The sequence below is a fragment of the Varanus komodoensis genome, unplaced genomic scaffold (genome assembly GCF_004798865.1).
Source record: "Varanus komodoensis strain SLA01 unplaced genomic scaffold, ASM479886v1 scaffold87, whole genome shotgun sequence".
In the NCBI taxonomy this organism is placed as follows: Eukaryota; Metazoa; Chordata; class Lepidosauria; order Squamata; family Varanidae; genus Varanus; species Varanus komodoensis.
The window spans coordinates 391089-418024 of NW_025336565.1; the positions used below are offsets into that span (position 1 = coordinate 391089).

Here is a 26936-nt window from a genome sequence, read left to right on the forward strand (position 1 = left end):
CACACTAAGAGTTGAGGCTGAGCTGTGGACAGGTGCTCAGTTCCCTTTGGAAGGATCGGGATGGGTGGGTGGCTTTATGAAGAAGATTCGCCTGGCATTTTCTGTGTAAGGGAGATTTACCTGTAGGATTTCTGCCTGCCCTGCTGCTCGTATGGGGCTTGGTGGTCAGAAAGGTGGCAGAATAGTTGCAGGGTATGAAGGGCTCTAGTCCAGCCTTTGGCCACTTGATGCCCTCCAGCTGTGTCGAACTACAACTCCCAGCATTCCATGGCTGGAGGATGCTGGGTAGGGCTTTTCAGCAGATGGAGACACTTTCCTTCCTCGCCCCAAAGTTACGTGGCTCTCCGAGGCCGTTTCCTGCTCTGCAAACACTGCCGTCTCAGGGATATGTTGAGCTCTGGCGAAGGCAGCCCTTCCCCGCCTGATGCCCTCTGGGAATGATGGGTGTTGTAGTCTGGGGGAGCCAGGTTAGGCAGGCTTGACGTCGCAATGGTTGAGCATATCCACACGTCTCGGGAGCAGAAAGCAAAGCCCTGTGGCGGTTCTAAGACACGCATGCTCTTGAGAGGCATGCTGAGCCCCTCCCCTCCCCTTCTGAATCCCATCATTTCCCCCCATCACAGTGGCCCTTTGCAGCGATCCTTGTACATCCTTGCCACATCCCATAATTCTTTCCTTCTGTGTTACTGACGAAAAGTGCAGCCCCCTATGTGTGTCCTCAAAAGTAACTCCCACTGCATCCAGTGGGGCTTACTGCCAGGTGACGGTGTCCTTTGGCCCCTAAATCCCCCCCCCCCCCCGTGTCCCCCTGAGTGTCCCAGACTGCCCTGTAGGGGCCCCGCTGTGGATCCTACTAGTGTGGGGCAGGGTGGGCGAGGTGTGGAAAGCCAGGTGCATTTAGGGCTGCCACCTAACCAGAACAAGTCATCCTGGCTGCTCTTCTGCCTTTAACAGCTACCCCATGGGTGCACAGTTCCTTAAGCAAAACAACATGGACAGCAATGTTGTCTGTTTATTTATATTTATTTAGAGTTCCATCGCTTATAGCCTCGGGACGGCTCACATAAATAAATAAACATGGTACAAAATACAATTAAAATCCGGAAACATCCTGGCTGCACAATTAAAACCTACAGATTGCTGCCTGGATCCTGCAAATTGCGCCCCAGTGGAAGGCTCAGGAGCAGAGTCTTGGAAAAAGCGGGAATTCCATGGTGCTGGGGCAGGTGCTGATGGAGCAGGGCCTGAATTTCCAACACACACACATTTTTCCCCAAGTCCTTTAAACTGCCAGTGGAAGGTGCTTTACAGTGCGGGGAAGTGAGGGAAGGCAAAATGCCATAAAGGTTCTCGTGTTGGGAAGTTGCTTTCGAGAAGTGCTTCATTTAGACCTGGCTGGATCCATTTCTTGGCTCTGAACGAAGGAGAACAATCAACAAAAACAGTTAAGAAGGGAAAACTCCGGCTACCCAGGAAATATAATTGGTGGACGACAGCGGCTGGCGCACTGAGCCAGTGACCTGGAGGAGGGGGTCTTCCTTCCCCGGGGGCCTCAAGCCCAGGTTCCACGGCTGGGGGAGGGCTCGGCCCCCTCCAACGGCATGGTTTCCACCTCGTTGAGATTGCTTTGACCTTGCCAGCCCCTGCTTTGGGTCCCTTGAGGCTTTTTAGAGAAAGCAAATGCCTGGAAGACATTTAGCGCTGTTTAAAAGGTGCAGATATGCCCACGCTAACTTACAGCTGCTCCAGGGTCTTGTCTGTGTTGTCACCAAGGGGCATGTCCCCCTGAGGACACCCCTATGGGCGGGGGGAGGTGTATGGGCAGGGGAGCAGGGGACATCAGGCGGGCCAACGCCAGTTTGTTCAGGGGCTCACATGCGACACGAATCCTCGGGGACCCTGCACCTTTCTTTCAGGGTGGTGGGCAGTTGAGTCCCAGAGGCAGTGAGCCACCCAGCACGACCTCTGTATGAAGGAAAGGGAGGAGAGCGGGGCCGGTCCCTGCAGGACTAACCGTTCCTTGTAGAAACCTGTATTGTCTGACGCCGGCCTGACTGTGCCGCTCCTCGGCCAAAGAACAGCTCTTGGGCTGGCTGAAATATAAGTTAAGCAAGGCAGTCCCAGCTTGCAACAGAAAATTCCACAACGCATGAAGAAAGAGGGATGAGGAGGGCAGAGGGAAAAAACCCTTTAGTAAGGCATGTGTCTGCCTCTGAGCTCCTTCCACGCCGCCTGCCGCAGCAACTTCTGGCGGCACTTCTGGTGTACATGATGCAGCTCTGGAGCAATCCCTGGAGTGTAACTCCCACCTCCTCCTCCTCCTCGGCAGGGATTCAGGCCTGATCAGGGTTCAGCGTCCGAAAGAGATGTCTGGGCAGTGTCAAGCTGCCTCTCCTCCCCGTTGCAATGGCTCCGAGGGCCGCAGGTCTTTAAACGAGCGGCGAGGCTCTTGAGGACAGGAAAAGACCCCTGCCCTGTCGTCGCTCACTGTCCCCTTCTCGCCCGCAGAGATCGTGCGCGCCATGACGTACGTGATCAACCAGGGCATGGCCATGTACTGGGGTACCTCCCGCTGGAGCGCGATGGAGATTATGGTGAGCTTTAGGGCAGCCCGTCCCACACGAGTTGAACCCCGTGAGGCTCCCTCCTTCGCCTGAACGCTCTCCGTTTCTGTCTCCTCCCCTCGACTCAGGAGGCTTACTCGGTGGCCCGGCAGTTCAACCTGATTCCTCCCGTGTGTGAACAGGCAGAGTACCACATGTTCCAGCGGGAGAAGGTGGAGACGCAGCTGCCAGAACTCTACCACAAGATAGGTACGAGCGCAGAGGGATCAGGGCCCCCTGACTGGGGGATGCTGGGAGGTGTAGTCACAAGGCACCTGGTGGGCTGCAGGTTGGGGCGGGCTGATAGGCAGCCCTCTAGGAGGAGGAGAACATGGAAGGGAGATGCACGGGGTAAGCATGGATCCCCAGCCGGGCTTGGCTCTCAGTGGGGTTTGGAAGCACTGCCCTGTGAGGAGAGACGGAGAGAACTGGGCATGTTCGGCCTTGAGGAGAGAAGACTGAGGGGGGACACGGTACCCCTCTAGAAGTACCTCAAAGGCTGCCACAGAGAGGAAGGTCAAGATCTCTTCTTGCTGCTGCTGCCAGGGGGTAGGACGCGGAATAACCAGGTCAAGTTACGACAACCCAGATTCAGGCTGGGCGTCAGGAAGAGCTTCCTCAGTGTCAGAGCAATACGACAGTGGGTCCAGCCGCCTGGAGAGGTGGGGGGCTCTCCCACACTGGAGGCATTCAAGAAGAACCTGGTCAGCCCTCTGAGTGGGATGGTGTGACTTGGTGTCCTGCGACAGCAGGGGGTGGACTTGATGGCCTTCATGGCCCCTTCCAGCTCTAGTATCCTGATTCTACGATGCTGTATGGGAAGCCCCTGGGGAGAAATGTATGGTGGATGAAACAAAGATCAGCCTTCATCACGCTTCTGTGCCACTTCTCCTCTGCAGAGCTGGGGTTGGTTTTACAAGGTGCCCTCTCTCCCCCACACCCCCCCCCCCATTTTATGATCACCACAGCCCTGTGAAGCAGGTCAAGCTGATTGTAAATGGCAGCCAAAAGGCCCCCCAGAGGATGCTTGACCACGCAGCTCCTTGCGGCACGGGCGGCTGCACCGAACGGGGTCCTTGAACATCCAAGACAAAACCTAAACCAGGGAGTTTTTGAGCCTCTGTGAGTTAGGATGACAGTGTATTGTCTGTCTATATGGGGGATTCTGTGCGTAGCGACCTTTCCCTAGTAGGGCGCTGTCCAGACACTGGATTGCAACTCCCATCATCCCCAGCCAGCCAGGCCACTGTAGCCCAGAACATCTAGAGGGGGCCGTGTTGGAGTGTGGGCGGGGGACAGCAGTGTCCATTTCTTCTCACCTGCCTGCCTTGTCCACCTGTCGTTTAGGGGTCGGAGCCATTACCTGGTCGCCACTGGCATGTGGTCTGATCACGGGGAAGTACGAGGAGCGGGTGCCCGAAAACTGTCGTGCTGCCATGAAGGTACGTGCGCCCCCCCCCCCCCCCCCCGCCCCCCCCGCGGGGGCCCCCCCCCCCCCCCCCCCCCCGGCTGGCCTTTCGGTGAGGCCACTCTCTCCGTCTCACCCAAGCCGCCCCTAAGAGGGAAACCTCACACAAGTGCCTCAAATGAGCCTTTGCCAAGCAAGCGGCCTCCAGAGGTGCTGGGCTGCAGCACCCATGCTCCCCAGCCGTCCAGAGGGCACCTGCTTGGCTAAGGCTGCTGTAAATGGACAGCGATCCCACAGCTACTGGGGCACTGGATTTCTGGCCTTCCACCGGCAAGCTCCCCTTGAACCTTCCCCCTGGTCCCACCTGAAGGAGCAGGTACTCCAGTCCGCCTGAAAAACCACACCCCTCACCATCCCATAATCATGGCTCCAGAGCTGGCTGTGCTTAGTTCGTGGCAAGTGAGACGCATCCTGCTCACACTCATGGCTCTCTTCTCATGGTTATTCATTTTAGTTTATTTATTTATTTTTCGATTCACATCCTGCCTTTTTCCTACAAAGGGCTCAAGGCAGCTTACATGATTCTCCTCCTCCATCTTATCCCCACAACAACAACCCTGCGAGGTAGGTTGGGCTGAGAGGCTGTGACTGGCCCAAAGTCACCCAGTTGGCTCCATGGCTGAGCGGGGACTCGAACCCAGATCGTCTGAGTCCCAGTCCCAGCTCTGAACCACTACACCACACTGGTTACCACTTTGCATGTTCCAGGACCAGGTGCTCCAAACTAGCAAGTTCGTTCCGGGGCTCCTCTCGCACGCCTCCAGCCGGCATCTCCCTTGCTCATCCCAAGCAAAAATGCCTTGTTGTGGAGGGGGCCCTTCTGAGATCTCTGCTCCCCGGAACCTGTCCATGTTCCCAGCCGCCTGCTGATATTTGCCCCGTTGCCCCAGCTTGCCATGCGATGTGGCTTCCCCACACGTCTCTCTCGCCCCCACGACCAGGGCTACCAGTGGCTGAAGGAGAAGCTGCAGAGCGAAGAGGGCAAGAAGCAACAGGCGAAAGTCAAGGAGCTCCATCCGATTGCGGAGCGCCTCGGATGCACTGTGGCCCAGCTGGCCATCGGTAAGGGGAAGGGGGCGTCTTTTGGGGGGCCTGGCTGTGTTCCGTGTGCCGCTTGAGAGGTGGAAGGTCGCGCACTACACTAGTCCTGGTCGAGGGAATCGAGGTCCTTGGGCCGAAGATACGGATGTGCATTCGGGCAGTGGCAGCCGCAAACTGGACGTTAGTGAGCGTAGGCTGGTTGGAGGAAGGACCTGGTGACCAGCGGTGTGTGAGACCTTCTAAGAATATTCTCCCTTGAAGAATTACGAGAGCAAAGAACTTGTCTGTGTCTGGGAAAGGTTTTTAATTGCCCAAAGCGCTTTGTTTCCCCCATGCTTTGGCCATGACCCGTTTGCATCGGAACAGGTTTCTTATCAAAAGGAAGTAGGAGCTAGTTCTGCAGGCGCTCATGTAAAGAAGCCATTATGCTATACAGAGGTTGGGATTTTTCTTCTGGCCAACACGATTCTCCCATCTCCCTTCTCCTCTATCCACCTTCCGCTTTCTGCTCCCCACCCGAAGCGTGGTGTCTCCGCTCGGAAGGTGTCAGCTCAGTCCTCCTTGGCGTCTCCAGTGCAGAGCAGCTCATTGAGAATTTGGGATCCATTCAGGTGAGTAAGATTTTTGAATGATGTGGGGGCACGTGGCCGTTTGCAGGTGGCTCAGAGCTGGGCGGGAGGGCTGATGCCTTGGCAGACAGAAACCAAATTTGAAATGTGAAGTTAGAAAGAGGGGCTGGGAAAATGAAATCCAACCCAAGGGCAATAGCTCTCCAGCCAGAAAGAGAGGTCAGCTGCGCAGGTGCCAGGTGTGGGTGCCGGGCTGGCCAGGTGCCAGTGAAAAGGGGCACGGGGAGATGGGGGGGTCACGAGAGGAATATGAGCCCCCGCAGGGCATGGCTGCAAAGCGGGAGCTGTGGGTTTTGGCTCCCGGAGACCTACCCTGTCCAAAGCCCCCTCCGCTTCCCCTCGGATCCTGTGGCCGGTTCTGGATCCCGCCCGGTGCGCTCTCAAGTTTCAGATGAGCTGGAAGGAGTTCGGGGAAGGGCAGCAGGGAGGATCGGAGCCTAGAAGCAAAGTCCTGTGGGGAAGGAGGGGAACAACGTGGGCATGCTTAGGCCCAGCGAGAGGAGATGGAGGCAGGTGATGCTGGCGCTTCCTGAGGGCCACCCCGCAGAATAGGGAAGGCGCTGCTTCTCCCGCCCTGGGCAGGCGTTTAGGGGAGCATCGGGGAGACTTCCCAGCGCTCAGAGCAGAGCCGCCGGGCTTCCCGTCGCCGGAGGCTTTCCGGCAGAGTCAGCGCGACCATTGGTCGGGTGCTTCGCGCGGTCCCTGTGCTGGGCTGGGGTTGACGTGGCGGCCTCCACGGATGGTGGCAGCATCGCGGTTCTGTGGCCCAGAGACTCTGGGGCTGGCAAGAGTCGAGGGAGCACGTGAAGCTCCGTGGGAAGTTGGGTGGAACTGGCTTCTTTCAGAATGTGCGTGATTAAGGGGCGCCTGAGCAGCCGGGACGGGGCAGAGGCAGGGGTGAAGTGGCCCCGGGAGGATGGGGGGCCAGCCCAACAGAGGGGATGTGCTCTCTCTCCCCCTTGCAGGTCCTCACCCAGCTGACACCCCAGGTGGCCCAGGAGATCGACGCGCTGCTGGGGAACAAGCCCAATACCAAAAAGGAGTCCCGGGCGTAGGGACGCGTGGCGCCCGGGACTGTGCACGCTGTGTCCCAAACAGACTGCGTTTCCTCTCGCTCCTCCGCGGGGCTCCGTCCCCGCCCGCTGCCCCCCACGTTCGCCCTCCCGCCAGCCGCTGCCGGAGCCGCTTTGCGCATGAACCAAATATCCGTACGCTTCCATGGTGGGTGAGGCGGGGCGGGGCGGGGGTTGTGCTCGCCCAGGCCGCGGCTGCTGCTGCTCCAATGGCGGCTCTGGCACACGGCATGCGCCGCTCCGCGAAGAGACGGGCAGGTGGGGGGCCCCACCGCCTGCTGGGGCCGGGAGCAAGGCCCGCTCGCCTCCTTCCCCGTCCGTACGCCCGCTCGCCTCTTCTCTTGAGGCAGGGCAGGGCCCCCTCTCGGCCGGGGGAAGGGGGCAGCCAGAGAACAGGCACGCGGCTGGGGCGTGAGGACAGCCGCCCCCGACCCACTCGCAGGCCTGTCCGGTCTGCAACGCATGGCTCCAGCCGCCAGTCCCGATCCCGCCCCCCCGATGGCTTTGTGCTTTCTCCGCTCTCGGAGGGGCCACAGCAGAGCTGTGCGGGCGCCATCCCGTGATGCCCCATGGCAGTGCGCGGGAGGGGCGCCATGCTGGGTTTCATGCCGGAGGCATCAGACGTCCCGCCAGCCTTGCAAAAGGCCTCGGGCAGGACTAGGGGGGCTTCCCACACACTGCGAGGCATGGCGGGGGGGACGGACCCTGCACGTTCTTTTTTCCGGCCGGGGCAACGAACAGCCCTGGCAGGCCCACTTTCCCCAAATACAACCACTCCCACATCCATATTAGTGTCATGGCTCTCTCAGGCGAGGCATTTCTCTAATATGGATTATGAATTTGTTTTTCTCATGGGGAAGAAGGTTAGACTTGCTTTTGGTTAACTTTTCCAGAATTCCTTTGGCTGAAAGGTTTGCTTCCTTCTCTCTTCTGCCAGTCTCCTGTTCCACCGTCAGCCCCCACGCCCCCACAAAATCACCCCTTTAGCACCGCTTCCTTATCCATCCCTAAATGCACATCCCTCGAGCAAAATAACAGCAATAATAAATTGGACCCTCCCTTTATGCACATGGGGGTTGGGTGGGCAAACTGGCCATTGCAGACACACGTTTAAGGGGAGGCGGGGGGGGGGGCAGCCAGAGTCTGCGCCTCACTCGGCCAAGCACTGCTTCCTACATCTGGGAGGGCAGGCCACCATGCCTGGATTGTGCCCCGCATATTGGGGTCAGAGGCCAGAGCAGTTCTCTAGGTTGTCCTCACAGCTGGGGAACAGGCTGGGATGGGATGTGTTGCCCCCGGTTTGCGGATTCCTGCCGTGCAGGAATGGCCGACGTCCTTCTCGCAAGCTTAGAGCAGCCTTTCCTACCTTGGCAGCCTTTAGACAGGTTGGCCCGCAACTCCCATCATCCGCACCCAGGTTGGCCCTGCTGAGTGAGGATTATGGCAACTGCAGTCCGGCATTTCTGGAAGGCCACCCATTTGGAGAAGGTGGGCTTTGCAAGAGGGGGTTTTGTATTGGTTTGCTGATAGATTCATTCAGAGTTTTTCTACACCGTTATTCCTTAACAAGCTCATGACGGTTTACAGTTTTCTCGGGTTTACTTTCCCCTAAATATTAATTTGCTTTTGTCTGCACCAGAGCTGGTGTAAAGCAATACTGCCCCCCAGCAGTCACCCTTTCTTCCCTCTCACTGAATGGGCAAGGAAGCCGAATGGCAACAGCTCCTCCCTGGCAGATGGCAGAGACAGAAAACCTTTCCCCCCTCCTCTCGGCTCGCCTCTGTGGCTCGCTTTCTCCTTCATTCCCTCTATAGGCGCCAGCGCCACCAGCCGCGGGCAGCGGCCATGGCCCCCTCTCCGTGCTGGCTTAAAATTCTGCTTTGATGCGGCATTCTGACGGCATGCCCTTCCTCATCCAGGGAAAGAGCCATCTCTTCTTGAAGCAATAATAAAAAGCCCCCGAAGGTGACGGGTAACCCGGGGGCAGTGGGGGGAGCAGAAAGGGAGCCGGCAATGCCCTGGCCCTGCCCTTGGGTGCCCGCCCTCCCTTTTGCACAATGCATCGCTTTGGATCTGCTGCGCTTCCAGGACGGGCCGCAAGTACGCCTGCTCCCCTGCACTGGCCACAAAAACAGCATGAGGCTGTATTTTTCCGGTAGCGGATGAGCCTGTGGCAAGGTTTACACTCAAGTTGCACTTCTGTCGCTTTTCGGGGTCTCTGCAGGAGGGGATCTCTTTGTGGTACATGCAGAGTGGGTGCAAGTTTGCAAGGTGGAACTTCTCCCTGGCGTATGCATGACTTTTTCAGGCATTTGCAACATTTTTACCCCACTCTTGAGCCAAAAAAGGCTCCAAGAGTGACTTAAGAGAGCTGAATAATAGAACAGTTCTTGTACTCAGGTGTAAAAATCTAAAAAGTTGTGACAAAAAAGAAAAGGTGTTGGGAGGGAAGAGGAAACTAGCACGTGCCAGTTCTTAGTTTAATAATAATAATAATAATAATAATAATAATAATAATAATAAAAAATCATCCAAGCTCTTCTCCAACCAGAGCTGCCACTTCAGCTCTCCTGTACAATAACCCTCATCCTGATTTTTCTAGATGTGTTGGACTACAACTCCCAGCATGCCCTAGTCAGCCATTACTGGCTGGAGCATGCTGGGAAATACTCTACCGTTTTTGCAAGCAGTTTGCATACAAGGCTCCCAGCCCTGTTTGTTTACAATGGGAATTGGCCCCCACCAGCCAAGAATGTAGCTACCTCTTTGGGTCCATAGGCACAAAAGATATGAGCAGAAATCCAACAGGTGCTTCGTTGTTTCCACGTGGAGACCTCTGTGGCCCCAAAAGCTGCTCCTGTGGAATTTCCTCCCGTTGCAGGCAGGGGGCACCCAGTCCATGAAATGTGACGCCAATGGTGGAATTTTTTGTGAATTCCCAGTACAGTCTTTAAAATGAGTCTGTTTACGTTTACATCCCGTGCCCCCTGGAAAGCACAGGAGGAATCATCTTAAAATTACACAGGAAATCTGAAAGGACTGAATAAATCATTTTTTAAAAAAAGATCCTTCCTGCCTAAATGCACAACTGAAACCGATTTGCTGACTACACAATCTTAAACATCTCCAGGCAGGAATAAAAAGCTTACAGCTCCCAGCAGGCCTCATGGCTGGAGCATGTTGGGAGCTGTTAAAGTCTTTTATTCCTGCCCAAACGTGTCCCACTGTATACCAGCCTGCTTTGTGAAACTGGCAGAGCTCGAGCTGGATTCCGGGGTCCTTCCTCGAACTAGGCCTAAAGGTTTTCTCTCTGCCGCGATTAGTACAGCATGTCCAGCCACTCTGCTTGAAACTCTTGCAAACCCACAAGGGAAACGGAGGCACGGTTTCTCCCAGTGGGGCTCGGCACCCTCAGGAACAGGAAAGCCTCTGGAGGTAGAAAAGAGCAGTGCAGTCCGAGGGGGAATGGCGCCCTCTCGAGGACAGTGGCGGAACTGCCGGCCTGCGCACTGCACCCCAACACCCACCCAAAAAAGGATGGACTACTTCAAGCAAGCGCCCCTCTGGGTCAAGCACTTACCTCCTGCAGAGATCGGCCCGAAAGAAGAGAGAGACCGGAATGTTGGAGATACGTAGAACGGGCATATTTAGGGGTGTTTTTCCCCTTTTTTGTGGGGGGGAAAGATATTTGCAATGCTGAAATAAACAAGACCAAGCAACCAAATGGAGATGGCCTTGGGTAGTGTTTTTGCTACTTTGGGGTCCTTCCTGGGGGGAAGCTTCCTGCTGAGCTGCGCTAGGCAGGGATCGAAGGGGGAACAATCTCAGCAGCCAGAAAGACAGTTCTTTCCCACAAATCTGTACAAATAAGGGGGATGAATTTGGGGTTTCTTTCTTAGGGGGTTCTGTGCTTGTGTCTTCTTGCCTCCTCTGGGACAAAAGAGATGCAACTCAAACGGGCTGGCCATATCCGTCTTCTGCCTATTTAAAATTAATTTTAGGCTACCTCCAAGGACAGAGCAAGATAAACCCATACAAACTGGATACAATATAAATCAGTAAGTTAAAAATAAAACCCCCTCCATTTCTAAAAAAAGGAACAGTGCCACCACAACATTTGCAAGGGTGGAATGTGGCATCCTGCAATCTGCCACAGCATTTTTCAGGCTGGCTCGGTGACAAAGCACAATTGCTTTAGGAGCATCGACTCTCGATAACGCACAAGCCTGCAGCGGCAATGCTTAGTATATTTTTAGGGGAAATAGACTTCACTGATCATTTCCGGTATATTTCTGAGGAGGCAACGCAGCCAGCACAACGCCCAGCAGAGCTCACAGTACCTCGCCCTGGGGTGCTCTGGCCATTGGAAAAAGGACACTCTGTCCATGCTCAGGGCTAAGGTTGTGTTAAGAGAGAAAGAAGAGCTGGAATAATTTCTTCTTCAAAAACTCCCAGTTTGTCAAAGAAGCTAAGCAGAAGCCAATCAAACTAGAACTTACAAAGCATGGTTTAATGCTCACTGAAAAGGTCTTTCGATCTAGAACTCCAAGGAAATGAATTCAAACTGAGACACTGCAGTTGTCTCACACAACTGTGCCCACACAAGACTCCACAAAACACATTCATCGCCTAATGTGAGAGCCGTTGCTAAGGTAGCAGCATATGCAGCGACAGCCAGATTATTTGCCCACGTGCTCTGAAAAAGGCTCTGGCGGATCACACCTCACCTGCTTCCTGAGGACCTTGAGGTGGAGATGCTCAGGGCCAAATTAGGTCTATCCTGCTCCAGAATCTCCATTCTGCCTCTCGAACCTGTGTGATGCAGGCCACGTACACAACTTTGCAGGCCCCGGCCATGATTCTGACATACATGCTTTAAAATCCTGTTGTGCGAGGCCCAGGAAGCCGTCCCGAGTTTGTCCGATCATTGGCCGCAATGTGGTGTCGAGCCCCTTTCTGCCCAAGGGCAACCTTGAATTGATATTTAATTCAGATGCTGTTGGGAACTGCATTCCAGAAGTGGGCTGAATGAAAAAGCTCGGATGTAAACGTCTGTTTTTCAACTTATACGTCAACTATATGAAATCAGGAGAAAGCTCTGACATGGTGCACAGAGGATCCCACATTATTTGGGATGGCTGAACAAGGAAGAGGTTGCAAGGAGCACCAAAGAGCCAACCTAGCTTTGGGAAAGGGCATCCAAATAGCAAATGTGGCCCAAGTTAGGCCAGGGCAAAGTCATGTGCCTTGGGGCAAAAAAATTCCAAGAATACTCGTAAGTGGGTGGGATCTGAGTGAGCAGTGACTGACCGAGAACGAGACCCTGGGCTACGGTGGGCAGCTGGATGAAAATGCCCAATGAGTGGCAGCTGTGGAAGAGGCAAATACCCTCTTGGGCATAATTAGGAAAGCACTGAAAATTAAAACGGCCAATGTCATAGTGCCCTTATACAAGCTTGTGGTATGACTGCAATCAGAGTCTCATGTTCAGTCATGGTCAACACATTTAAATAAGATATTAGGAGTGGGTAGTGAAGTGGTCAAGTTTGCGGATGGCATCCGGCTGTTTAGAGTGGCTTAAAGCAAAAGGGATCATGAGGAGATCCAAATGGATCTCCCCAAACTGGGGGAAAGGGCATCAACATGGGAAATGCCATTCGGTGTAAGCAAGTACAGAGTAACACATGTTGGGGCGCACAATTCCAGCTTCAAGTTTAGGCTGATGGGACCTGAGCTGGCAGTGATGGAGCAAGAAAGGGATCTGGTGATCAGGTGACAGCCAGGTGAGATATGTTGGTGACATAGAGGCATGTGAGGGGGTGTCACACGGAGGTGGGGAGAGACCTGTTCTCCCCTGCAGAGGAAGGCAGGACGTGCTCCCACGGAGCAAAGCTCAGGGAACCGAGGTTCCATTTGGATTCCAGGAAGCACTTCCTGACAGTCGGGACCCCAAGGGTGTGGAATGGGCTTCCCCAGGAGGTCGTTGAGGCCCCATCGGTGCGGGTGTTCAAGGACAGGCTGGACGTCCACATGGTGGGCATGTCGAGAGCAGAGCCGGCTGGAGCCGGGGGTCAGACTAGATGGCCCGGGAGGCCCTTCTGACTCGCTGTTTCTATGTTTTCATGCTGTGAGGCAGGCAAGCGGCAAGCTGGCCATCATTAGAAATGTACAATTTTTGGTGCAACTGCGCTTGGAATATTGTGTTTGGTTCTGGTCACCCTACCTGAAAAAGGATACTATTGAGTTGAAGACAGTACAGAGAAAGGCAGCAAAAATTATCAGGGGTGGGAGCAGCTCCCAACTGGGGTGGGGGGGGCTGCTGTATGGGAGATTTAGGACAGATGAGAAGTCCTTCATGCAGTTAAACTATAGAATTTGCCGGCACAGGAAGCGGTGAGGGTCTCCGGTCTGGAAGGCCTTAAAAGGGGACTGGAAAGAGATTCGTGGAGGAGGCTGTCAGTGGCTCCTGGCCGTGCTGGCCGTGGGCTCCGTCTCACCAAGCTGGCATGCCTGCATAGAGGGTTGGGGTTAGGGCAGGAGGAGGGATGCTGTGCGCAGCTGTGTGCATGGGCGCCAGACTGGATGGCCCTTGGGTTCCGTGGGTCGGATCCTGGGAGGTGTCATTTGGCCTTGGGGCGCATGTATCATGTTACAATAATTCTTTCACGCATCGGCATTTCCTCTTAGCTCAACAATTATCTTATTCGAGAGGAAATATCAATTATCTTCTTTGTCATCAGTGAAGAGATTAACAAGTCAGAAGCCTGAACTCAGCACGAGAAGTTTCACTGTGGGGCAGTCACAAGACCTTTCGTGGGGCGCTGTGGGCGGCTGCATCGCGGCTGCACTGACAGAGAGGTCCCTTCCTCCGTGGGACGCAGGCAGGACAACACCCTTACAAGTGCAGGCCAAGGAGACCCGCTCTGTTTTCACACCTGCAGCCACAGTCACTTCAGAGAAGGGGCTGAGTCCTTGCCTACAAAACATCCTTCATCCTTCCTGCTTGGCTTTCATTTCTCCGGGGCAAGCCAAGTAATAAAACATGGCTGGCCAGATCTTCCCACAAGCCTCTGGTGACAACCGCAACATGAGTCATCAAGCTTGTTTGGCCACGGAGAAGAAGCTAACAGCAGCACCTCCAATTAATGGTTAGAAATGAGACGGGTAGAAGCCAGAACCACCCTAAGCTGAAATAATAAACTGAAACTCAACCCAGACAAGACGGAGGTCCTGTTGGTTGGCGGATCGGGTTTCGGAGAGGGTGGATTTGACCTGGTCCTGAATGGTGCAACACTCCCTCTTAGGGATAAGGTCCGCAGCTTAGGAGTACTCCTCGACCCGGAGCTTTCTTTGGAAGCTCAGGTGACAGCGGTGGCGAGGAACACCTTCCTTCAGCTTCGGCTGATTAATCAGCTGCGCCCCTACCTGGAGTACGACTGCCTGGCGACGGTGACACACGCGCTGGTGACTTCCCGCCTAGACTTCTGTAACGCGCTTTACGTGGGGCTTCCCCTGAAGACAGTCCGAACACTTCAATTGGTGCAAAATAGAGCTGCCAGGTTGCTGACGGGGACGGGGCGTTATGCTCACATGACTCCAGTCCTCCATCAGCTTCACTGGCTTCCCATTGAAGCCCGGGCCCAATTCAAGGTGTTGATTATGACCTACAAAGCCCTAAACGGCTTGGGTCCTGGCTACCTGAACGAGCGCTTACGTCCGTATATGCCCGACCGCCCTTTGAGATCTGCGGGAGAGTCCCTTCTCTGGGAACCCTCCATGAAAGAAATTAGGAGAGTAAGTACCCGGAGGAGGGCTTTCTCTGTGGTGGCGCCCAACCTATGGAATTCACTCCCCAAAGAGGTCCGCCTGGCACCGTCGTTACTGGTTTTTCGGCGCCAGGTAAAGACCTTTTTATTTAAACATCATTTCAACTGTTAAAACATATGATCTGGCCTGGGCAACTTCTTCTTCCTTCTCTTTCTCCTTCTATATGTTTATTTTATACTGATAATTTTAATTTTGTATTTGTAAATCAATGTATTTTTTGTATTTTTATATTTAATGGTAATTTATTATGTACTATTGTATTTCAATGTATTTTATCATGTTGTAAGCCGCCCCGAGGTTTCGGCAAGGGGCGGCATAGAAATGTTATAATAATAATAATAATAATAATAATAATAATAATAATAATAAGCAAAGCACAAACACAGAACGTGTTCCTGTTAAAGCTACAGTGATATTTTTAAAAAAATTGGGCCAGCTTCGTTAGGTGCGCAATCTAACTGATTGATCGGCTCGAGAGATGAAGGGCACAGACCTATGCAAGGAGAGCACCTTAAAGGATACTTTTGATACGCTGAAAAGGCCCCCAGCTCATCAGGGTATGTTGCATTTCAAAACGCCTATTTTTACTGATATCCGAATTTCAGTAACTGGCTGGAGCAACTGTTTAGCTGGCAGGGAGCGCTAGTCCTTTCCGTGATGTGGATCTTTCTTATGTGGATGGGATTTAGTCCAGAGCAGTTCTGCACAAAAGGAACTGATCCTGCAGAAATCCATTCTGAAGTCTGGAAGTCTCACGGTATTCACTCTGACAGCTTTCTTACTGAAGGCTACTGTGCCCCGTCCCTGGCATTCATGTGGGGTGTACAAGATGAAAAATGTTGGCTGGGCCTTCAGTAAGGCTCCCAAGGAAAAGAACTGCATTTCTCCAGCCGGGAAGCCACGTCTGCAGGTGTCTCTTGTATGAGGACAGGCAAAACCAAGGGGCTTGCAGGAGCTTCCCGTGTGGCCAGTCAGAGGGCAAGAGCACTGGCCCGCCTCACAGGGCTTTTGTATCTAAAATGTACGTGATGCACACAAGTCCTTGAGATGCGCTCTGCTGTTATGATATCCCTTATTACTTTCTGGCTGGCTGGTATAGAGTCGCTATCCCGGGATATATAAATCCACTCTCACTGTTCAGAAAGGGGCTGACTCACATGCTTTCTGCTGGTGATGGTTCCTGCTAGCCGTTCTCCTCAGAACCTCTCCCTGTGTGGCTGCCAATTTTCTCTTCACATCCTTGCATGAACAAAATGAGTCAGTGGCTGCCGTCGCTCCACAGCTGGGGATAAGTCAACAAGGGAGGAAACCTCGCTAGCCCAGCTCCACAGAAAACTCGCGATTGTACAAGGAGGTGAGAGAACAGCAACAACAAGCCCTGGAAGGAAGGCGAGGCCCACGTCACTGACCCAGTGATACACTTCAGATTCCTGGAGGAATCATTTCTGGGCACCGATTGCAAGGTCATTAGCTGAGTCGCCAGGGGGTTGTGGAGCGGAATTTCTTTTTTAAAATGCAAGTATAAAGCTGGGAAATGCAAATATAAAGAGATGGCCCAGGCAGGCTGATACCCTGAATAGGACTGGTCCACAGTGCAAGATTTTGGGTGCAACGTGATTTTGCCTGGACAGGAAAAAGGCCTACAACCCCAAGAATGCATGATCCGCACTGTGCCTTTTGTTTCTGCCCCTACGCTACACATCTAGGGCCAGTATTTCCCGTGTGTACACTTTCTCATACATGTACCAAATCAGTAAGGACTCAGCCACTAAAATCAGTGTGTGATCACCACAAAATTATCTTGGGGGAGAATGCGCCAATTTTCGGAGGCATACAGTCTCTGGGTTCCTCTGAAATCCAAAAGTCTAGCAATGCTCAGATTTGGTCAGCTTCAAAGGAGCCCCACGTTCATTCAGTTACGTCCTGAGTCTGTCCAAATCGATCTGGCTGAATACAAAGTCCACCCGCCAAGAGAGTTCCCTTTGTTGTGGTCCCTATAAAGTGACATTCCCCTACTCTTTCGATGCATCAGCAGTGCAGTCAAGTGCTACTCCTCTGAGTTCACAGCAGCAGCTTGGGCTCCCCACAAACCTGTCCCTGAATTCGTTGTTCATTTGGTCCCCACTGGTGTCTGACACGGACACCAATCTTGTCAGACTCAGCCAGTCCCAGCTCTTCCAAGTTCCTTTGTGACAGCCAGGTGTGTGATCATCCCAGCTGCTGAGAAGGAAAGCTGCATGAGCTTCGGTCCCGCACTGGTTTCACAGCTTCCTGTTTACTAGAGAGATGCCGTTTCTTCCCTATCGCTGCGCATACAGACATCCAGGGAGACTTAACCCACCGTCATGGCGCACCAGCCTCCAGGGGCATGCAAAACGGGGGCTCATGGAGCACTCCTCGTATGTTTCTAGGGCTGTTCTGTACAGCGTGAAACGCAGATTTCAGAAGGGTAGCTATGTAAGCACCCGCTTGGACAGACTAGTACCCTTGTTTGGCAGATGTTGTTGTTGTTGTTGCGATGTGCCATCCAGTCATCTCCAGCTTATGGCGACCCCCTGAATGAAGCCCCCCGAGATGTGCTCTCCGGGGCAGCCCTGCTCAGCTCGTGTAATTCAAGGCCGGGGCTGCCTTCATGGAGCCGATCCATCTCCTAGTCGGCTTTTCTCCTCTTCTGCCTTCGACCTTCCCTGGCGTGATCGTCTTCTCCCAGGAGTTTAGCCTGCTCGTGATGCACCCAAAGTAGGCTTCTAGGGAAAGCTCTGCCTCGATTCGATCCAGGACCCCCGTTTGTCTTTCTGTCGGTCCAGGGCGCTCACAAAGCTTTCCTCCAGCACCGCTTCAAATGCATCCATTCCCTTCACTGTCCAGCTTTCACACCCATCCATACAGATGGGGAATAAGATAGTGTGGATGAGCTTGGCCTTGGTCTCCAGTGAAACGTCCTTGCCCTTGATGAACTTTTCTACTTCCTTAATTGCTGCCCTTTCAGTCTCAGCCCTCTTCAAATTTCTTGGCTGCAGCCTCCCTTTGAATTGATAACTGAGCCAAGGCAAATAAAATCTTTCACAATTTCAATCGTCATTGTTGACATTAAAGTTCCGTAATTCTTCTGTAGCCATGAGATTTGCTTTCTGCATGCTCAGCTGCAGTCCTGCTTTTGCACTTTCATCAGTTTTTTTTATTCATTGTTGCTTTCTGCCAGTAATAGAGTATCTTCTGTGTACATTAAATTAGTGATATTTCTTCTGCCAATTTTAACTCCTTCCTCTGATCCTGATTCAGTTTTCATTTGGCAAACAGATATACAGATTTGACAGAGAAATGTAAAACAACTGGGCCAAACTGTCATAAAATAAATACAAGATACTTGAGTGCTTCTGTGCAAAACTCCAAAGTATAATGCTTTTTCACAACATCATTGGGCTTGAACTTAATCCTCCGAGCTGTCCAAATTTTCAGTTCATCTTGACTAACCCCAAAACAGGGAGAATCAAACATGCTGATAAATACTAGTTCAGTATCAGATGCAATTTTAAAGAATACTGGATCAGACTTTATCAGCAAATTTGTTGTACAAATATCCTGTACAAATGTGCACTATTTATATGGTTGTTCATTTATTGTATGAAAGCTGTCCCGAGGCTCATGCGAATGGGACGGCATACAAAAATTCTAAATAAAATAAAATAAAAATAAATAAATATCATTAATGGCTCTGCAAAAGCAGCAATGTCTGTTGGGGGGTTACCATGGGAGAGGAAGATGAGTTTTCCTCCTCCAACTTTATTCTGCACACGTGTGCACGCATCTCTACATATGTATACAAGCAGACGTGATTCCCCAGCCAACTTTTATTCATTTATTCATTATATTGATATCCCACCTTTTTCCTTCCAAGAAATTAAAGGCAGTTTACATCAATCACCTCCTCCTCTCAGTGTTGTCCTCACAACAACAACCCTGTGAGGTAATTTGGGTTGAGAGTCTGTGACAAGCTCAAAGTCACCCAGTGAGTTTCTTGGCCATGTGGGGACTATTTTTTATTATGTATTTATTTATTTGGAGTTTTTATAAGCCGTCCCATCGCTTAACGTCTCGGGACGGCTTACATAAACAAACAAAAATAGACAACATAGTGCCCAATACAAATACAAAAAATACAAATTACACAAATTAAAAACCCCGATTCATTCTGGCTGGAAGTTAAAGCCTATAGATGATATTAAACACTGTTAAAATATTGTTTAAATAAAAAGGTCTTAGCCTGGCGCCGAAAAACAAATAACGACGGCACTAGGCGGACCTCTCTGGAGAGCGCATTCCACAGAGTAGAACTAGACTGCCCCTGTCCCACAATCTTAACCACTACACCACACTGTCTCAGTGTGGTCAAGGGGAGAAAGGCTGTGCACTCCGAGAGAGAAAAAACATTATACAACCAAAATATCTGACTCTTCCAGAGTCTTTCCTCTGACTCATAGTACTTATCTCCCTTTACCCATCTCCTTTTACATCCATTCTTATTCCTGAATAAGAATTGCATCTCATAATGCTGCAGGGTCAGCAAGGTAGTCAACCTGTCCTGATGAAGAGAAATAAAAAGGAAGCACCCTTTTAACACACTGTAGTGGGGAGATCAGAAAAGAAGCAACCCCGGTCATTATGGAGTAACTGAACTGGAACGAACTGTGGATTAGATTATAAGGTCATTGTTACAAGAGAGCACTAGAAACAAAACAGCCACAAGCAAGGCAAGAAGAATTAACTCTGCATAGATGTGGATTTGTTTTTTCTTGCACCTGATAACATTTATTTTATGTATGAAATATACATATACCCCTTTTTTTTTTCCTGCAAGGAACCTGAGGCAGCTTAGGTTGGGCATGTCATGAGTGGAGCTGGCTGAAGCCAGGGGTCAGACTAGATGGCCCGGGAAGCCCCTTCTGACTTGCTCTGTTTCTATGCTCCTATAAAGTCTTCCTCCTCCTCCTCCTCCTCCTCCTCCTCTCAGTTGCCCTCACTTTCAACCGTTCTACCACACTGGCTCTCAACATAAAATAAGGACTGTTGATTCCAAACTCTTTTTAGTGATTAAAAGTGATGGTTGATTTTACTCTGTATGTCTCTGTTTTGTGAGCCACCCAGAGAGGCCTCGGGTTATGGGGAAGTGTCATACATACAGAAACAGATCGAGGCGATCTAAGTCTTTCTGCCACCTGCCACCTGAAGAATGCAAAAGGGACACACTGGAAGTCTTAACCAGTGATTAAAGCCAAGATCATCCAGACGACTATATTCTCAATCTCCATACATGGGTGTGAAAGAGACATGTGAATACCTTGCAAAGACAGAAAGATGAACTAGTGGCCCCTAGATCAAATAAATCAAGTCAGAAATTGCCCTGGAAGCAAAAATGCCAGCATTGAGGCTGTCGTACATCAGGCTCATAATAAGGAGGAAAGACTCACTGGAAAAAACAATCATGCTTGGGAAAGTTGAAGGCAGAAGAGGAGGGAGACAAACTCTTCATCCCATCCAGGATGCTACAGCCTTGATTTTACAAGAGCTGAGCAGGGGGGCACTCACAGGGCCCCCAAAAGTCAAAGAATATTTGACAGCATATTACAGTAAAAACAAGGAGCTTGCACTGAAGGCAAAAGTGGAGGCTGGAATCAAAGGGTGAGAGGAGGTTGACCCCGAGGTCAAGAGTAAAGAGACATTTCCTGTAAGACTCCGCCACTTATGTACGTGCATTGTATGGTGAGCTTAAAACCCAAAAGGGTATTTTCTGGTCAAAGTCTCTGCTGACGTATTGCCCAAGCAGGAAACAGCTGCAAAAAAATGGGCTTCAGAGAAGAAACTTCCAGTTCCGCTTTCTCTATTCCTTGGCAGGGAGTAGCTGGCATTGCAAGCCCTCCTAACTGATCTGCCAAATTCCTACATCCCTGACCGCTTCGCAAAGTTCCCCTGGACAAGATCCCATAGAAGCACGCAAACAGGGTGACTCATCCTGGGAAAAGCCAAGCAGGTTCATAACATGACTTGCCCCCAAATACCGCCCCCCCCCCCGGGAATGCCAACAGAGCCTGCATTCACATCTCCTTCAGTGCAGGGGAAAGGACCAAACATCCCGCTTCCTGGGCCCGAAACCAAAAGACCCAATTCTCATTTGCCATTCCAGTAAATCTTATTTGTCCAGGGCCCGCTTTGGAAGGCCAGGGTGACATTTCCGGGACTCGCAGCCAACAACTGCCAAACTTTCCCGTTACTTCAGAGGGTTCTTCTGTACTCTCACCTCAGCCTCTGCCAAGCTCTCAGGGGGAAAATCCTTCCCAGCGGGCCAAGGTTTTAACCTTCAAGGAACCTGGCTGGAGTCCGGATCTGTCCCTTTTATAAACCCTCGTGAGTTTTTTGTTCTCCCTGCAGGCCTCCCAAATTACTTCACGGGCCAAAAGGCCCCTTTCATGGGGAGGGTCCAAAGACAGCAGGGCTGAGGGGTGCTTCGTGGTATCGCAACCTGTTGCCCACCACTTTCGGGCCCCCTTGATGGAATGACAGGGTGAAATATTGCCCAATAATTTTGATCTTCCCCAGCTCCCAGGAGTTGTGTGCAGCTGGTCTGAGGTTCTCCTCACCCCATCCCCTGCACTTAGTAACCTCACAACGACCCTGTGAGGGAGGCCAGGTTGGCGGCCACTGACTGGCCCAGGGTCACCCCATCACTGAGGCAGAGTTAAACTCGGGCCTCTTCCCTCTAGTCCAGCTTACTACTAAGGCTGCCCCTTGAGCCTTTCAGTGTCATCGCCCAGGCAGAAATGACACAGGTAAAGCCACGCTTTCTTCACCTGTTCGACGCCTGTCTGCCTACCTGACGAAGCGGTTCAAAGCTGCGTCTGGCGTCACCACGCCCTCACCTCAACTCCAATCCGCCTTGAAAGCCCCGCCCCCTCGAGCTCTCTTCCCGCCTTGTTCGCCCCCAAACGAAGCGGGCGAGGAGGCGTGGCCGTCAGGCTCGTGCCGCACTCGAGGCCCCGCCCCTTCCAGCTCCGCGTTGGCTGCGCGACAAAGGGGCGTGGCCGAAGAAAGCATCCCGCCACGCGCCCGCTGCATCTATATATAGAGGGAGAGGCGAGAGGAACCGTCCAGTTGAGGCCGAGGCGTGTCAGGCGGTTCTTCAGCAGTGGATGCGGGGCAGACCAGCCATGGCAGTGGGGGAGTGCGGAGGGAGCCTGCCAGCCGCCGGGGCGGAGGAGGAGGAGGAGCTGGAGTGCGGCATCTGCTGCATGCCCTATGACCGCTGCGGGCGGGCGCCGCGCCGCCTCGGGGGCGCGCACGGCTCTTGGAAGCCCTCGCGCTGCCGCCACGTGATCTGCAGCGCCTGCGTCTGCCAGCTGGCGCGCGAGGGCTGGTGGGAGGAGGTCACGTGCCCCTACTGCCGTGCCGTCACGTCCCTGCGCGAGCGTGCCCACTTCCTCGTGGCCGGCGTCCGGCGCGGCAGCGGGGCGGGCCGGCGCCGCCTCGTCCTGCCGCCCATCGACGCCGAGCTGTGGCAGCGCGTCGTGCGCCTCGAGAGGCGGCGGCAGCAGCAGCAGGAGGAGGAGGCCGGCCGCAAGGCTGAGGCCGCCGGCGACGAGGACGACGACGACGGGCCGTGGCGGCCCTGGAGGGCGCTGAAGCGGCTGCTGAAGGGAGGCGGGCGCCAGGCGCATGCGCGGAGCCGGAGCGGGCGAAGCCGGAGCAGCTCCATGCCGGCCCGGCGGAGGCCGCCGCCAGTCAATCGTGAGGGCTCTTCAGCTGTTCGTGTCGGGGGGGTGATGGGCATGGCGGCATCCCGCGGCCTAGCACTGCAACCGCCACCGTCCCCATCCAGCATGGCCCAGAGGCATTATGGGCGCCGTGGTCCATCGTCGCTCGGAGCGCCGGCACGTTGGGGCATGTTGGTTGGGGAGGATGGGCCCTGTAATCCAGCACAGCTGGAGTGGAGCCACCGGACTGAATGCTGGCCAAGAGCCCCGTGCTCCCTATGAAAGCCATCTTCCCTGACTCGGTTCTGTGTTAGGCGTGTTGGATCTGCGCCCTCCTTACCTCCTGTGGCCAAAATGGGACGCAGTGTGGCATCGGCCTTGGTCCGGAGAAGGGAGAAGTGGTCCTTGCAGTCGGGGGCGGGAGAGGGGCATGCTCCAGCGATGCAGTGCTTTGCGCAGCTGGCAGAGCGGGTGCCCGGTGTTCCCCAGGGCTTTCGGTGCAGTCGGTTCATACTTGAGGCACCCTTGTGATGCCTCCAGATGGAGAAGCACCACCAGCCAGGGAGTATTGCTTTTTTGCTGATACCAGCTTGATTCACGAGAAATATGTGAGGGGTGAACAAGAACAAATATAATCCAGTACAGATCAGGCAAGGCTAAAGTAAGTCTTTTAACACAATACTAAATGGCCTGCTGTTTTTACTTATCTGACAAGTTTTTTTCCTCCCGGTAAGGGAAGAGGTGGGAAAACAGTAAAGGTGCAAATAGCAGATGACATCAGCAGGATGCACATTAACATTCCGGGAGCAAAGTAGGGCAATTGCTTAATGAGTCTGCAGGCACCCTTTGTTTTTGTAGCCACACAGTAACTCATTTTCTAGCTACTGTAAATCACAGTAGCTGATTTTCTAGGCATAGTCATTATTCACTCTGAGGTGGGGTGTGTATTACAAGAAGTCAAAATTTTTCTGCTTTAGAACTGATGTTTTTACATACAGGACGATTTTACTGGTTGGTTAAGGTATGACTGTTAAGGTTGATTTGACCTTATGACTGCAGCGGGCTTATGATAAAATGGTTTATTTTTTTTAAGCTTTGGAGCAAAGTTGTGGCTGCTGTCCCTCACCTCAGTTGCTGTGTGTTGCTTAGTCCTTTTGCATCCGGCCTCTGAAGGGGCTCTGGACAACACTGAGCAGTCAGGGAAGATAAAAGATTAACTTTCTTTCGGAAAGTTCTTCAGTCCAGATGCTGCTATAAAAAGGCCTGGTCTCTTCTGTGGCCTGGTCAGAGGCAACTGAGATGTCAGCAGAACAAGAAGGGCACACCCGGCACAACCTGATATAAAGTGCTCATCTTAATAACTGTGCAGACATCCATCCAGTTGCGTGCACATTCCTTCCCCAGCTGTTCACCATCAAATACTAGTTTGATTTTTTCAGCTAAGTTTGCAAACAGCCCGTGTGCAATGAATAGAGTTATACCTCATCTTCCCACTTCAGTAATTGCTATTCACGGAGCTTGCCTGCTCTGTGGTGGTGCGATTGAGGCACAAAACCTGTGAGAGAAAGAGAAGGAACTGCAGGGTCTTGCAGGCATATGGTCCAAGTTGGCAGAGTGGCGCCATGTTAAAATGAAGCCATTGTATGAAGGGTGATGTCACAGCCTTGCTTGGCTCATTCCTTTGGGATTTTTGGTCGGTCCCTCAGTGAGAACATGCAGCAGGAGGCCCTGGTGGTCAGGAAAGGAAAGAAGTTTTGCAAAAGGGAATCCTGTACTTGATTTTAGTGTGTATGTACAGACCTTGAGTTGACCGGTGACTTCATTGTTTTCCAGACAGGGTGTGGGTGAAGGGAGGGTAGGTGTACTCAAATGCAGTTGTATAAGTAAAATGCTTCCTAGCTTTAATGTGTAGTTTCTGCAAGGATGAGATTCTATAAAAGAAAGTGGCTGCTATTGGTAGAAGGCAGGGGACTGATATTTCAAATGCTTATAAGTGCAAAGAGGGATAATCTCACCCTTTGTTTACACGAGTGGTTCTTTGTTTCTCCTTGGCAGCCTACAACTCCGAAATAAAAGACCTGGCACTCATGACTTGCTACATCATCTGAAAAGCTGGGTTGGCTTGAATTGACGTATTTGTATGACCTGCTACATCAGAAAAAGCAGAGCAAGTCTGAATCAACAAGAGCTGATGAAACCAGCCTTTGGCTTATACGTGATGTGTTCGTTCCCGGCAGCGTGTGGAAGATGATGGAGGCTGATGTGCTTTTTTCTCCTTTAGAAGTTCTTGGAATTTGCGGTTGCTCTTTAACCCACAGAGCCCAATGCAGACGGGCGACTGCAAAAGAGCACCGTTCTGTAGTAGTCCATTGCTTCTCAGGCCTTGTGAAATGCAGCAGGAGGCAAGAGTTACAGCAGGAGGCAGGGGAAAAGACGTGACACTTCATGCTCAGTTATATAGCCTACTGAGTGGAGTGTTTCTCACGATTCTGACCCCGACACCAATACCTTTGGTACAACAAACTTCTCTGTTGTTTGTTTGCCTTTAAAAAACAAGGGGAGAGAATGAGAAATCACTTTCTGGAAGTGCCTTCCCACCAGTCATGTCAGAAATGGATGAATATGGTTAGGAAGCTGAATATATGGTTTGCCGTTCTTTGAAATCTATTTTTCTACTTAAAGCAACTGTTTTTGTAAAACCTCTGTTCATTGTTGTGGGAGGAGTTAGGATGGAAATAATGCTTTCTGCAGTCTTTGTTCATGTGCGTGTTTAGCCTTCATTCTTCAGTCTTGGAGGCTAAATGTATTTTATATTTGGCATTTTCCTGCCTGTGGAAGAACAATTACATTTTGTTGGATGGCATCCCCATGATGCTTCCTCTCTGGTTCTGTGACATCCAATGCCTCCCTGTGACCTGGGAGGCACTCCAGAGTTAAAGGAGTAAGTCTGTATTGTGAGAGTTAATTTCTGCCCAGGTAGGATACTGCCACCATTCCCGTTTTGCCACATTCTCCTGGTGGGGCCAGGTGTATCGTTGAACTATTAATCTGAGCCCAGCTTGCAGGCACAAATGATTTGTCCAAGGAGGAGCCTCTCTCGGCAACAGTTCTGTTGTTGGACTGGCCCGGTCACTTGGCTGTGGGCACCTAATACAGTTCTTGGTGATTAAGGCCTTTATATTGCAACTTTTTATACCAGGTCAAGTTGTATTTCTCGTTATTCAGATATGTTACTGAAGAAAGAGACTAGTTGATTTTGCCAAATGGCATATAGGGACTCAAAGAGAAACTTGACCCCAGTGTACATGCAGCCTTTGGACAAGCAAGCTTGGTTTCTGCCTTACTAATTCACTTTTCTTTTGCTGTGTTGCTAAGAAGCTGCAAAACATTCTGTGAGCTCAGATTTTGGAAATCCCACTTGTGATTAATACTTGCATCAAGAGAGCAGCCAGATCCTCTTGGATGTTTCCTTGCCGAAAAAATCACATTTTAAATGATGGTTGTTTTTAATAAGCATTTCTGTGAAATGTGTTTGAAGTACTTCATTTTGTATTTATGATTTGTGCCAATTCCTTAATATTTTGATAACTGTAACTTATTTTACATTAATAAAACTTAAGATTTGAAATGCTGCTTTGGTGATCGCTTATTAAAAAACGGAGCTGCCGTTCCTCTGTCAGCCTCGCTCGCTCACTCAGAATTCCTGGTAGTCCCTGTCGGCCAAGTGAGTGGTTAAGAGACGAGTGTGGTATGTGGACTTTGATGTGAATTAACATTCCACAAGTGGTTTTGCAGACTGCTCCTTATTGTTACAAATACGCATATATCCCGCTCTGGTTCTTCTTGCAAAGAACCCAGTGCAGCTCCTGTGGTTCCATTTTGGCCTCAGAGCGACCCTGGGGGGAGGCGGTTGACTGGCCCGGTCACCCTTGTTACAAAGCAGAGTGATGTGGAGTTCGATCTAGGATGGGGGAGGGTCTGTTGTGAGGACTGGTGGGATGCTATACTCCTCAAGTTGGGAAGGATCAAAGCTCAGGTGGAAGAGGGCTAATGCCTCACCCTGCCTTGGGAAATACTCAACCCTTGGAGACTTGAGTACTCTGGCTGAGCAGCCAAGCTGGCTTCCTCTGCTCCCGTTTCACCATCTGGCTGACTCACGCAGAATTGCTACAGAGCACAGCTTTGTCCGCAGGTCCTGCTCTGGTTCCCTCAAATGGTTGCTCTGTTTCATCATTCGCTTCCTGTTTAATCATCCCCCTGGGCACAGGACCTACCAGTCGCATGATTCAGGCCAAGTGCTGCTTGTAAGGGACTGTGTGTGGCCTCTGGTGACTCTCCCGAGCCCAGGGCACAATAGGACCAGCACTGGTCAAACGTGGAGGGATATGACTAAAGCTGTTGGTAGCCAGGGAATCTCATTCGAACAAGCTGGAAATTGCCTTGTGTCGAAGTGTGTGAGCAGGGCAGCATCCTTAACATGTGGGCAATGACTGTGCAGAGCCAAAGAACTGTAAAACCAAGGAGGTGGCATTCCTGGGAAAAAACTGGTG

At 51.9% G+C, this 26936-nt stretch overlaps 2 protein-coding genes and 1 long non-coding RNA gene across 4 annotated transcripts in view; 2 read left to right on the forward strand and 1 right to left on the reverse strand.

The window, feature by feature from the left end:
- KCNAB3 (potassium voltage-gated channel subfamily A regulatory beta subunit 3) overlaps positions 1 to 6796 on the forward strand; it is a 19208-nt gene extending 12412 nt beyond the window's left edge. For both annotated transcript variants that reach the window (XM_044417266.1, XM_044417267.1), the window contains 6 exons: positions 2509 to 2594; positions 2693 to 2813; positions 3951 to 4045; positions 5013 to 5133; positions 5635 to 5723; positions 6707 to 6796. In XM_044417266.1, the coding sequence (XP_044273201.1) occupies positions 2509 to 2594; positions 2693 to 2813; positions 3951 to 4045; positions 5013 to 5133; positions 5635 to 5723; positions 6707 to 6796 (602 nt within the window). The remainder of the gene's footprint in view (positions 1 to 2508; positions 2595 to 2692; positions 2814 to 3950; positions 4046 to 5012; positions 5134 to 5634; positions 5724 to 6706) is intronic.
- On the reverse strand, positions 5398 to 21600 carry LOC123016697. Its single transcript, XR_006413466.1, has 2 exons — positions 21510 to 21600; positions 5398 to 5800 (listed from the first exon to the last, which is right to left on the reverse strand). It is a non-coding gene; the product is annotated as an uncharacterized LOC123016697 (long non-coding RNA).
- Positions 21601 to 21821: 221 nt separating this feature from the next.
- On the forward strand, positions 21822 to 26018 carry RNF227 (ring finger protein 227). Its single transcript, XM_044417269.1, has 2 exons — positions 21822 to 22420; positions 24442 to 26018. Exons 1-2 carry the CDS (start codon positions 21826 to 21828, stop codon positions 24492 to 24494), a joined length of 648 nt encoding a protein of 215 aa, XP_044273204.1. The 5' UTR covers positions 21822 to 21825; the 3' UTR covers positions 24495 to 26018.
- The last annotated feature ends 918 nt before the right edge of the window (positions 26019 to 26936 follow it).

Bases quoted from the DNA above. Each gene is read 5' to 3' on its own strand.
- RNF227 (XM_044417269.1), top strand. From the start codon at position 21,826: ATGCGGGGCAGACCAGCCATGGCAGTGGGGGAGTGCGGAGGGAGCCTG. The intron at 22,421-24,441 runs GTGAGGGCTCTT...TCTCCTTGGCAG, and splicing joins GAGGCCGCCGCCAGTCAATC to CCTACAACTCCGAAATAAAA.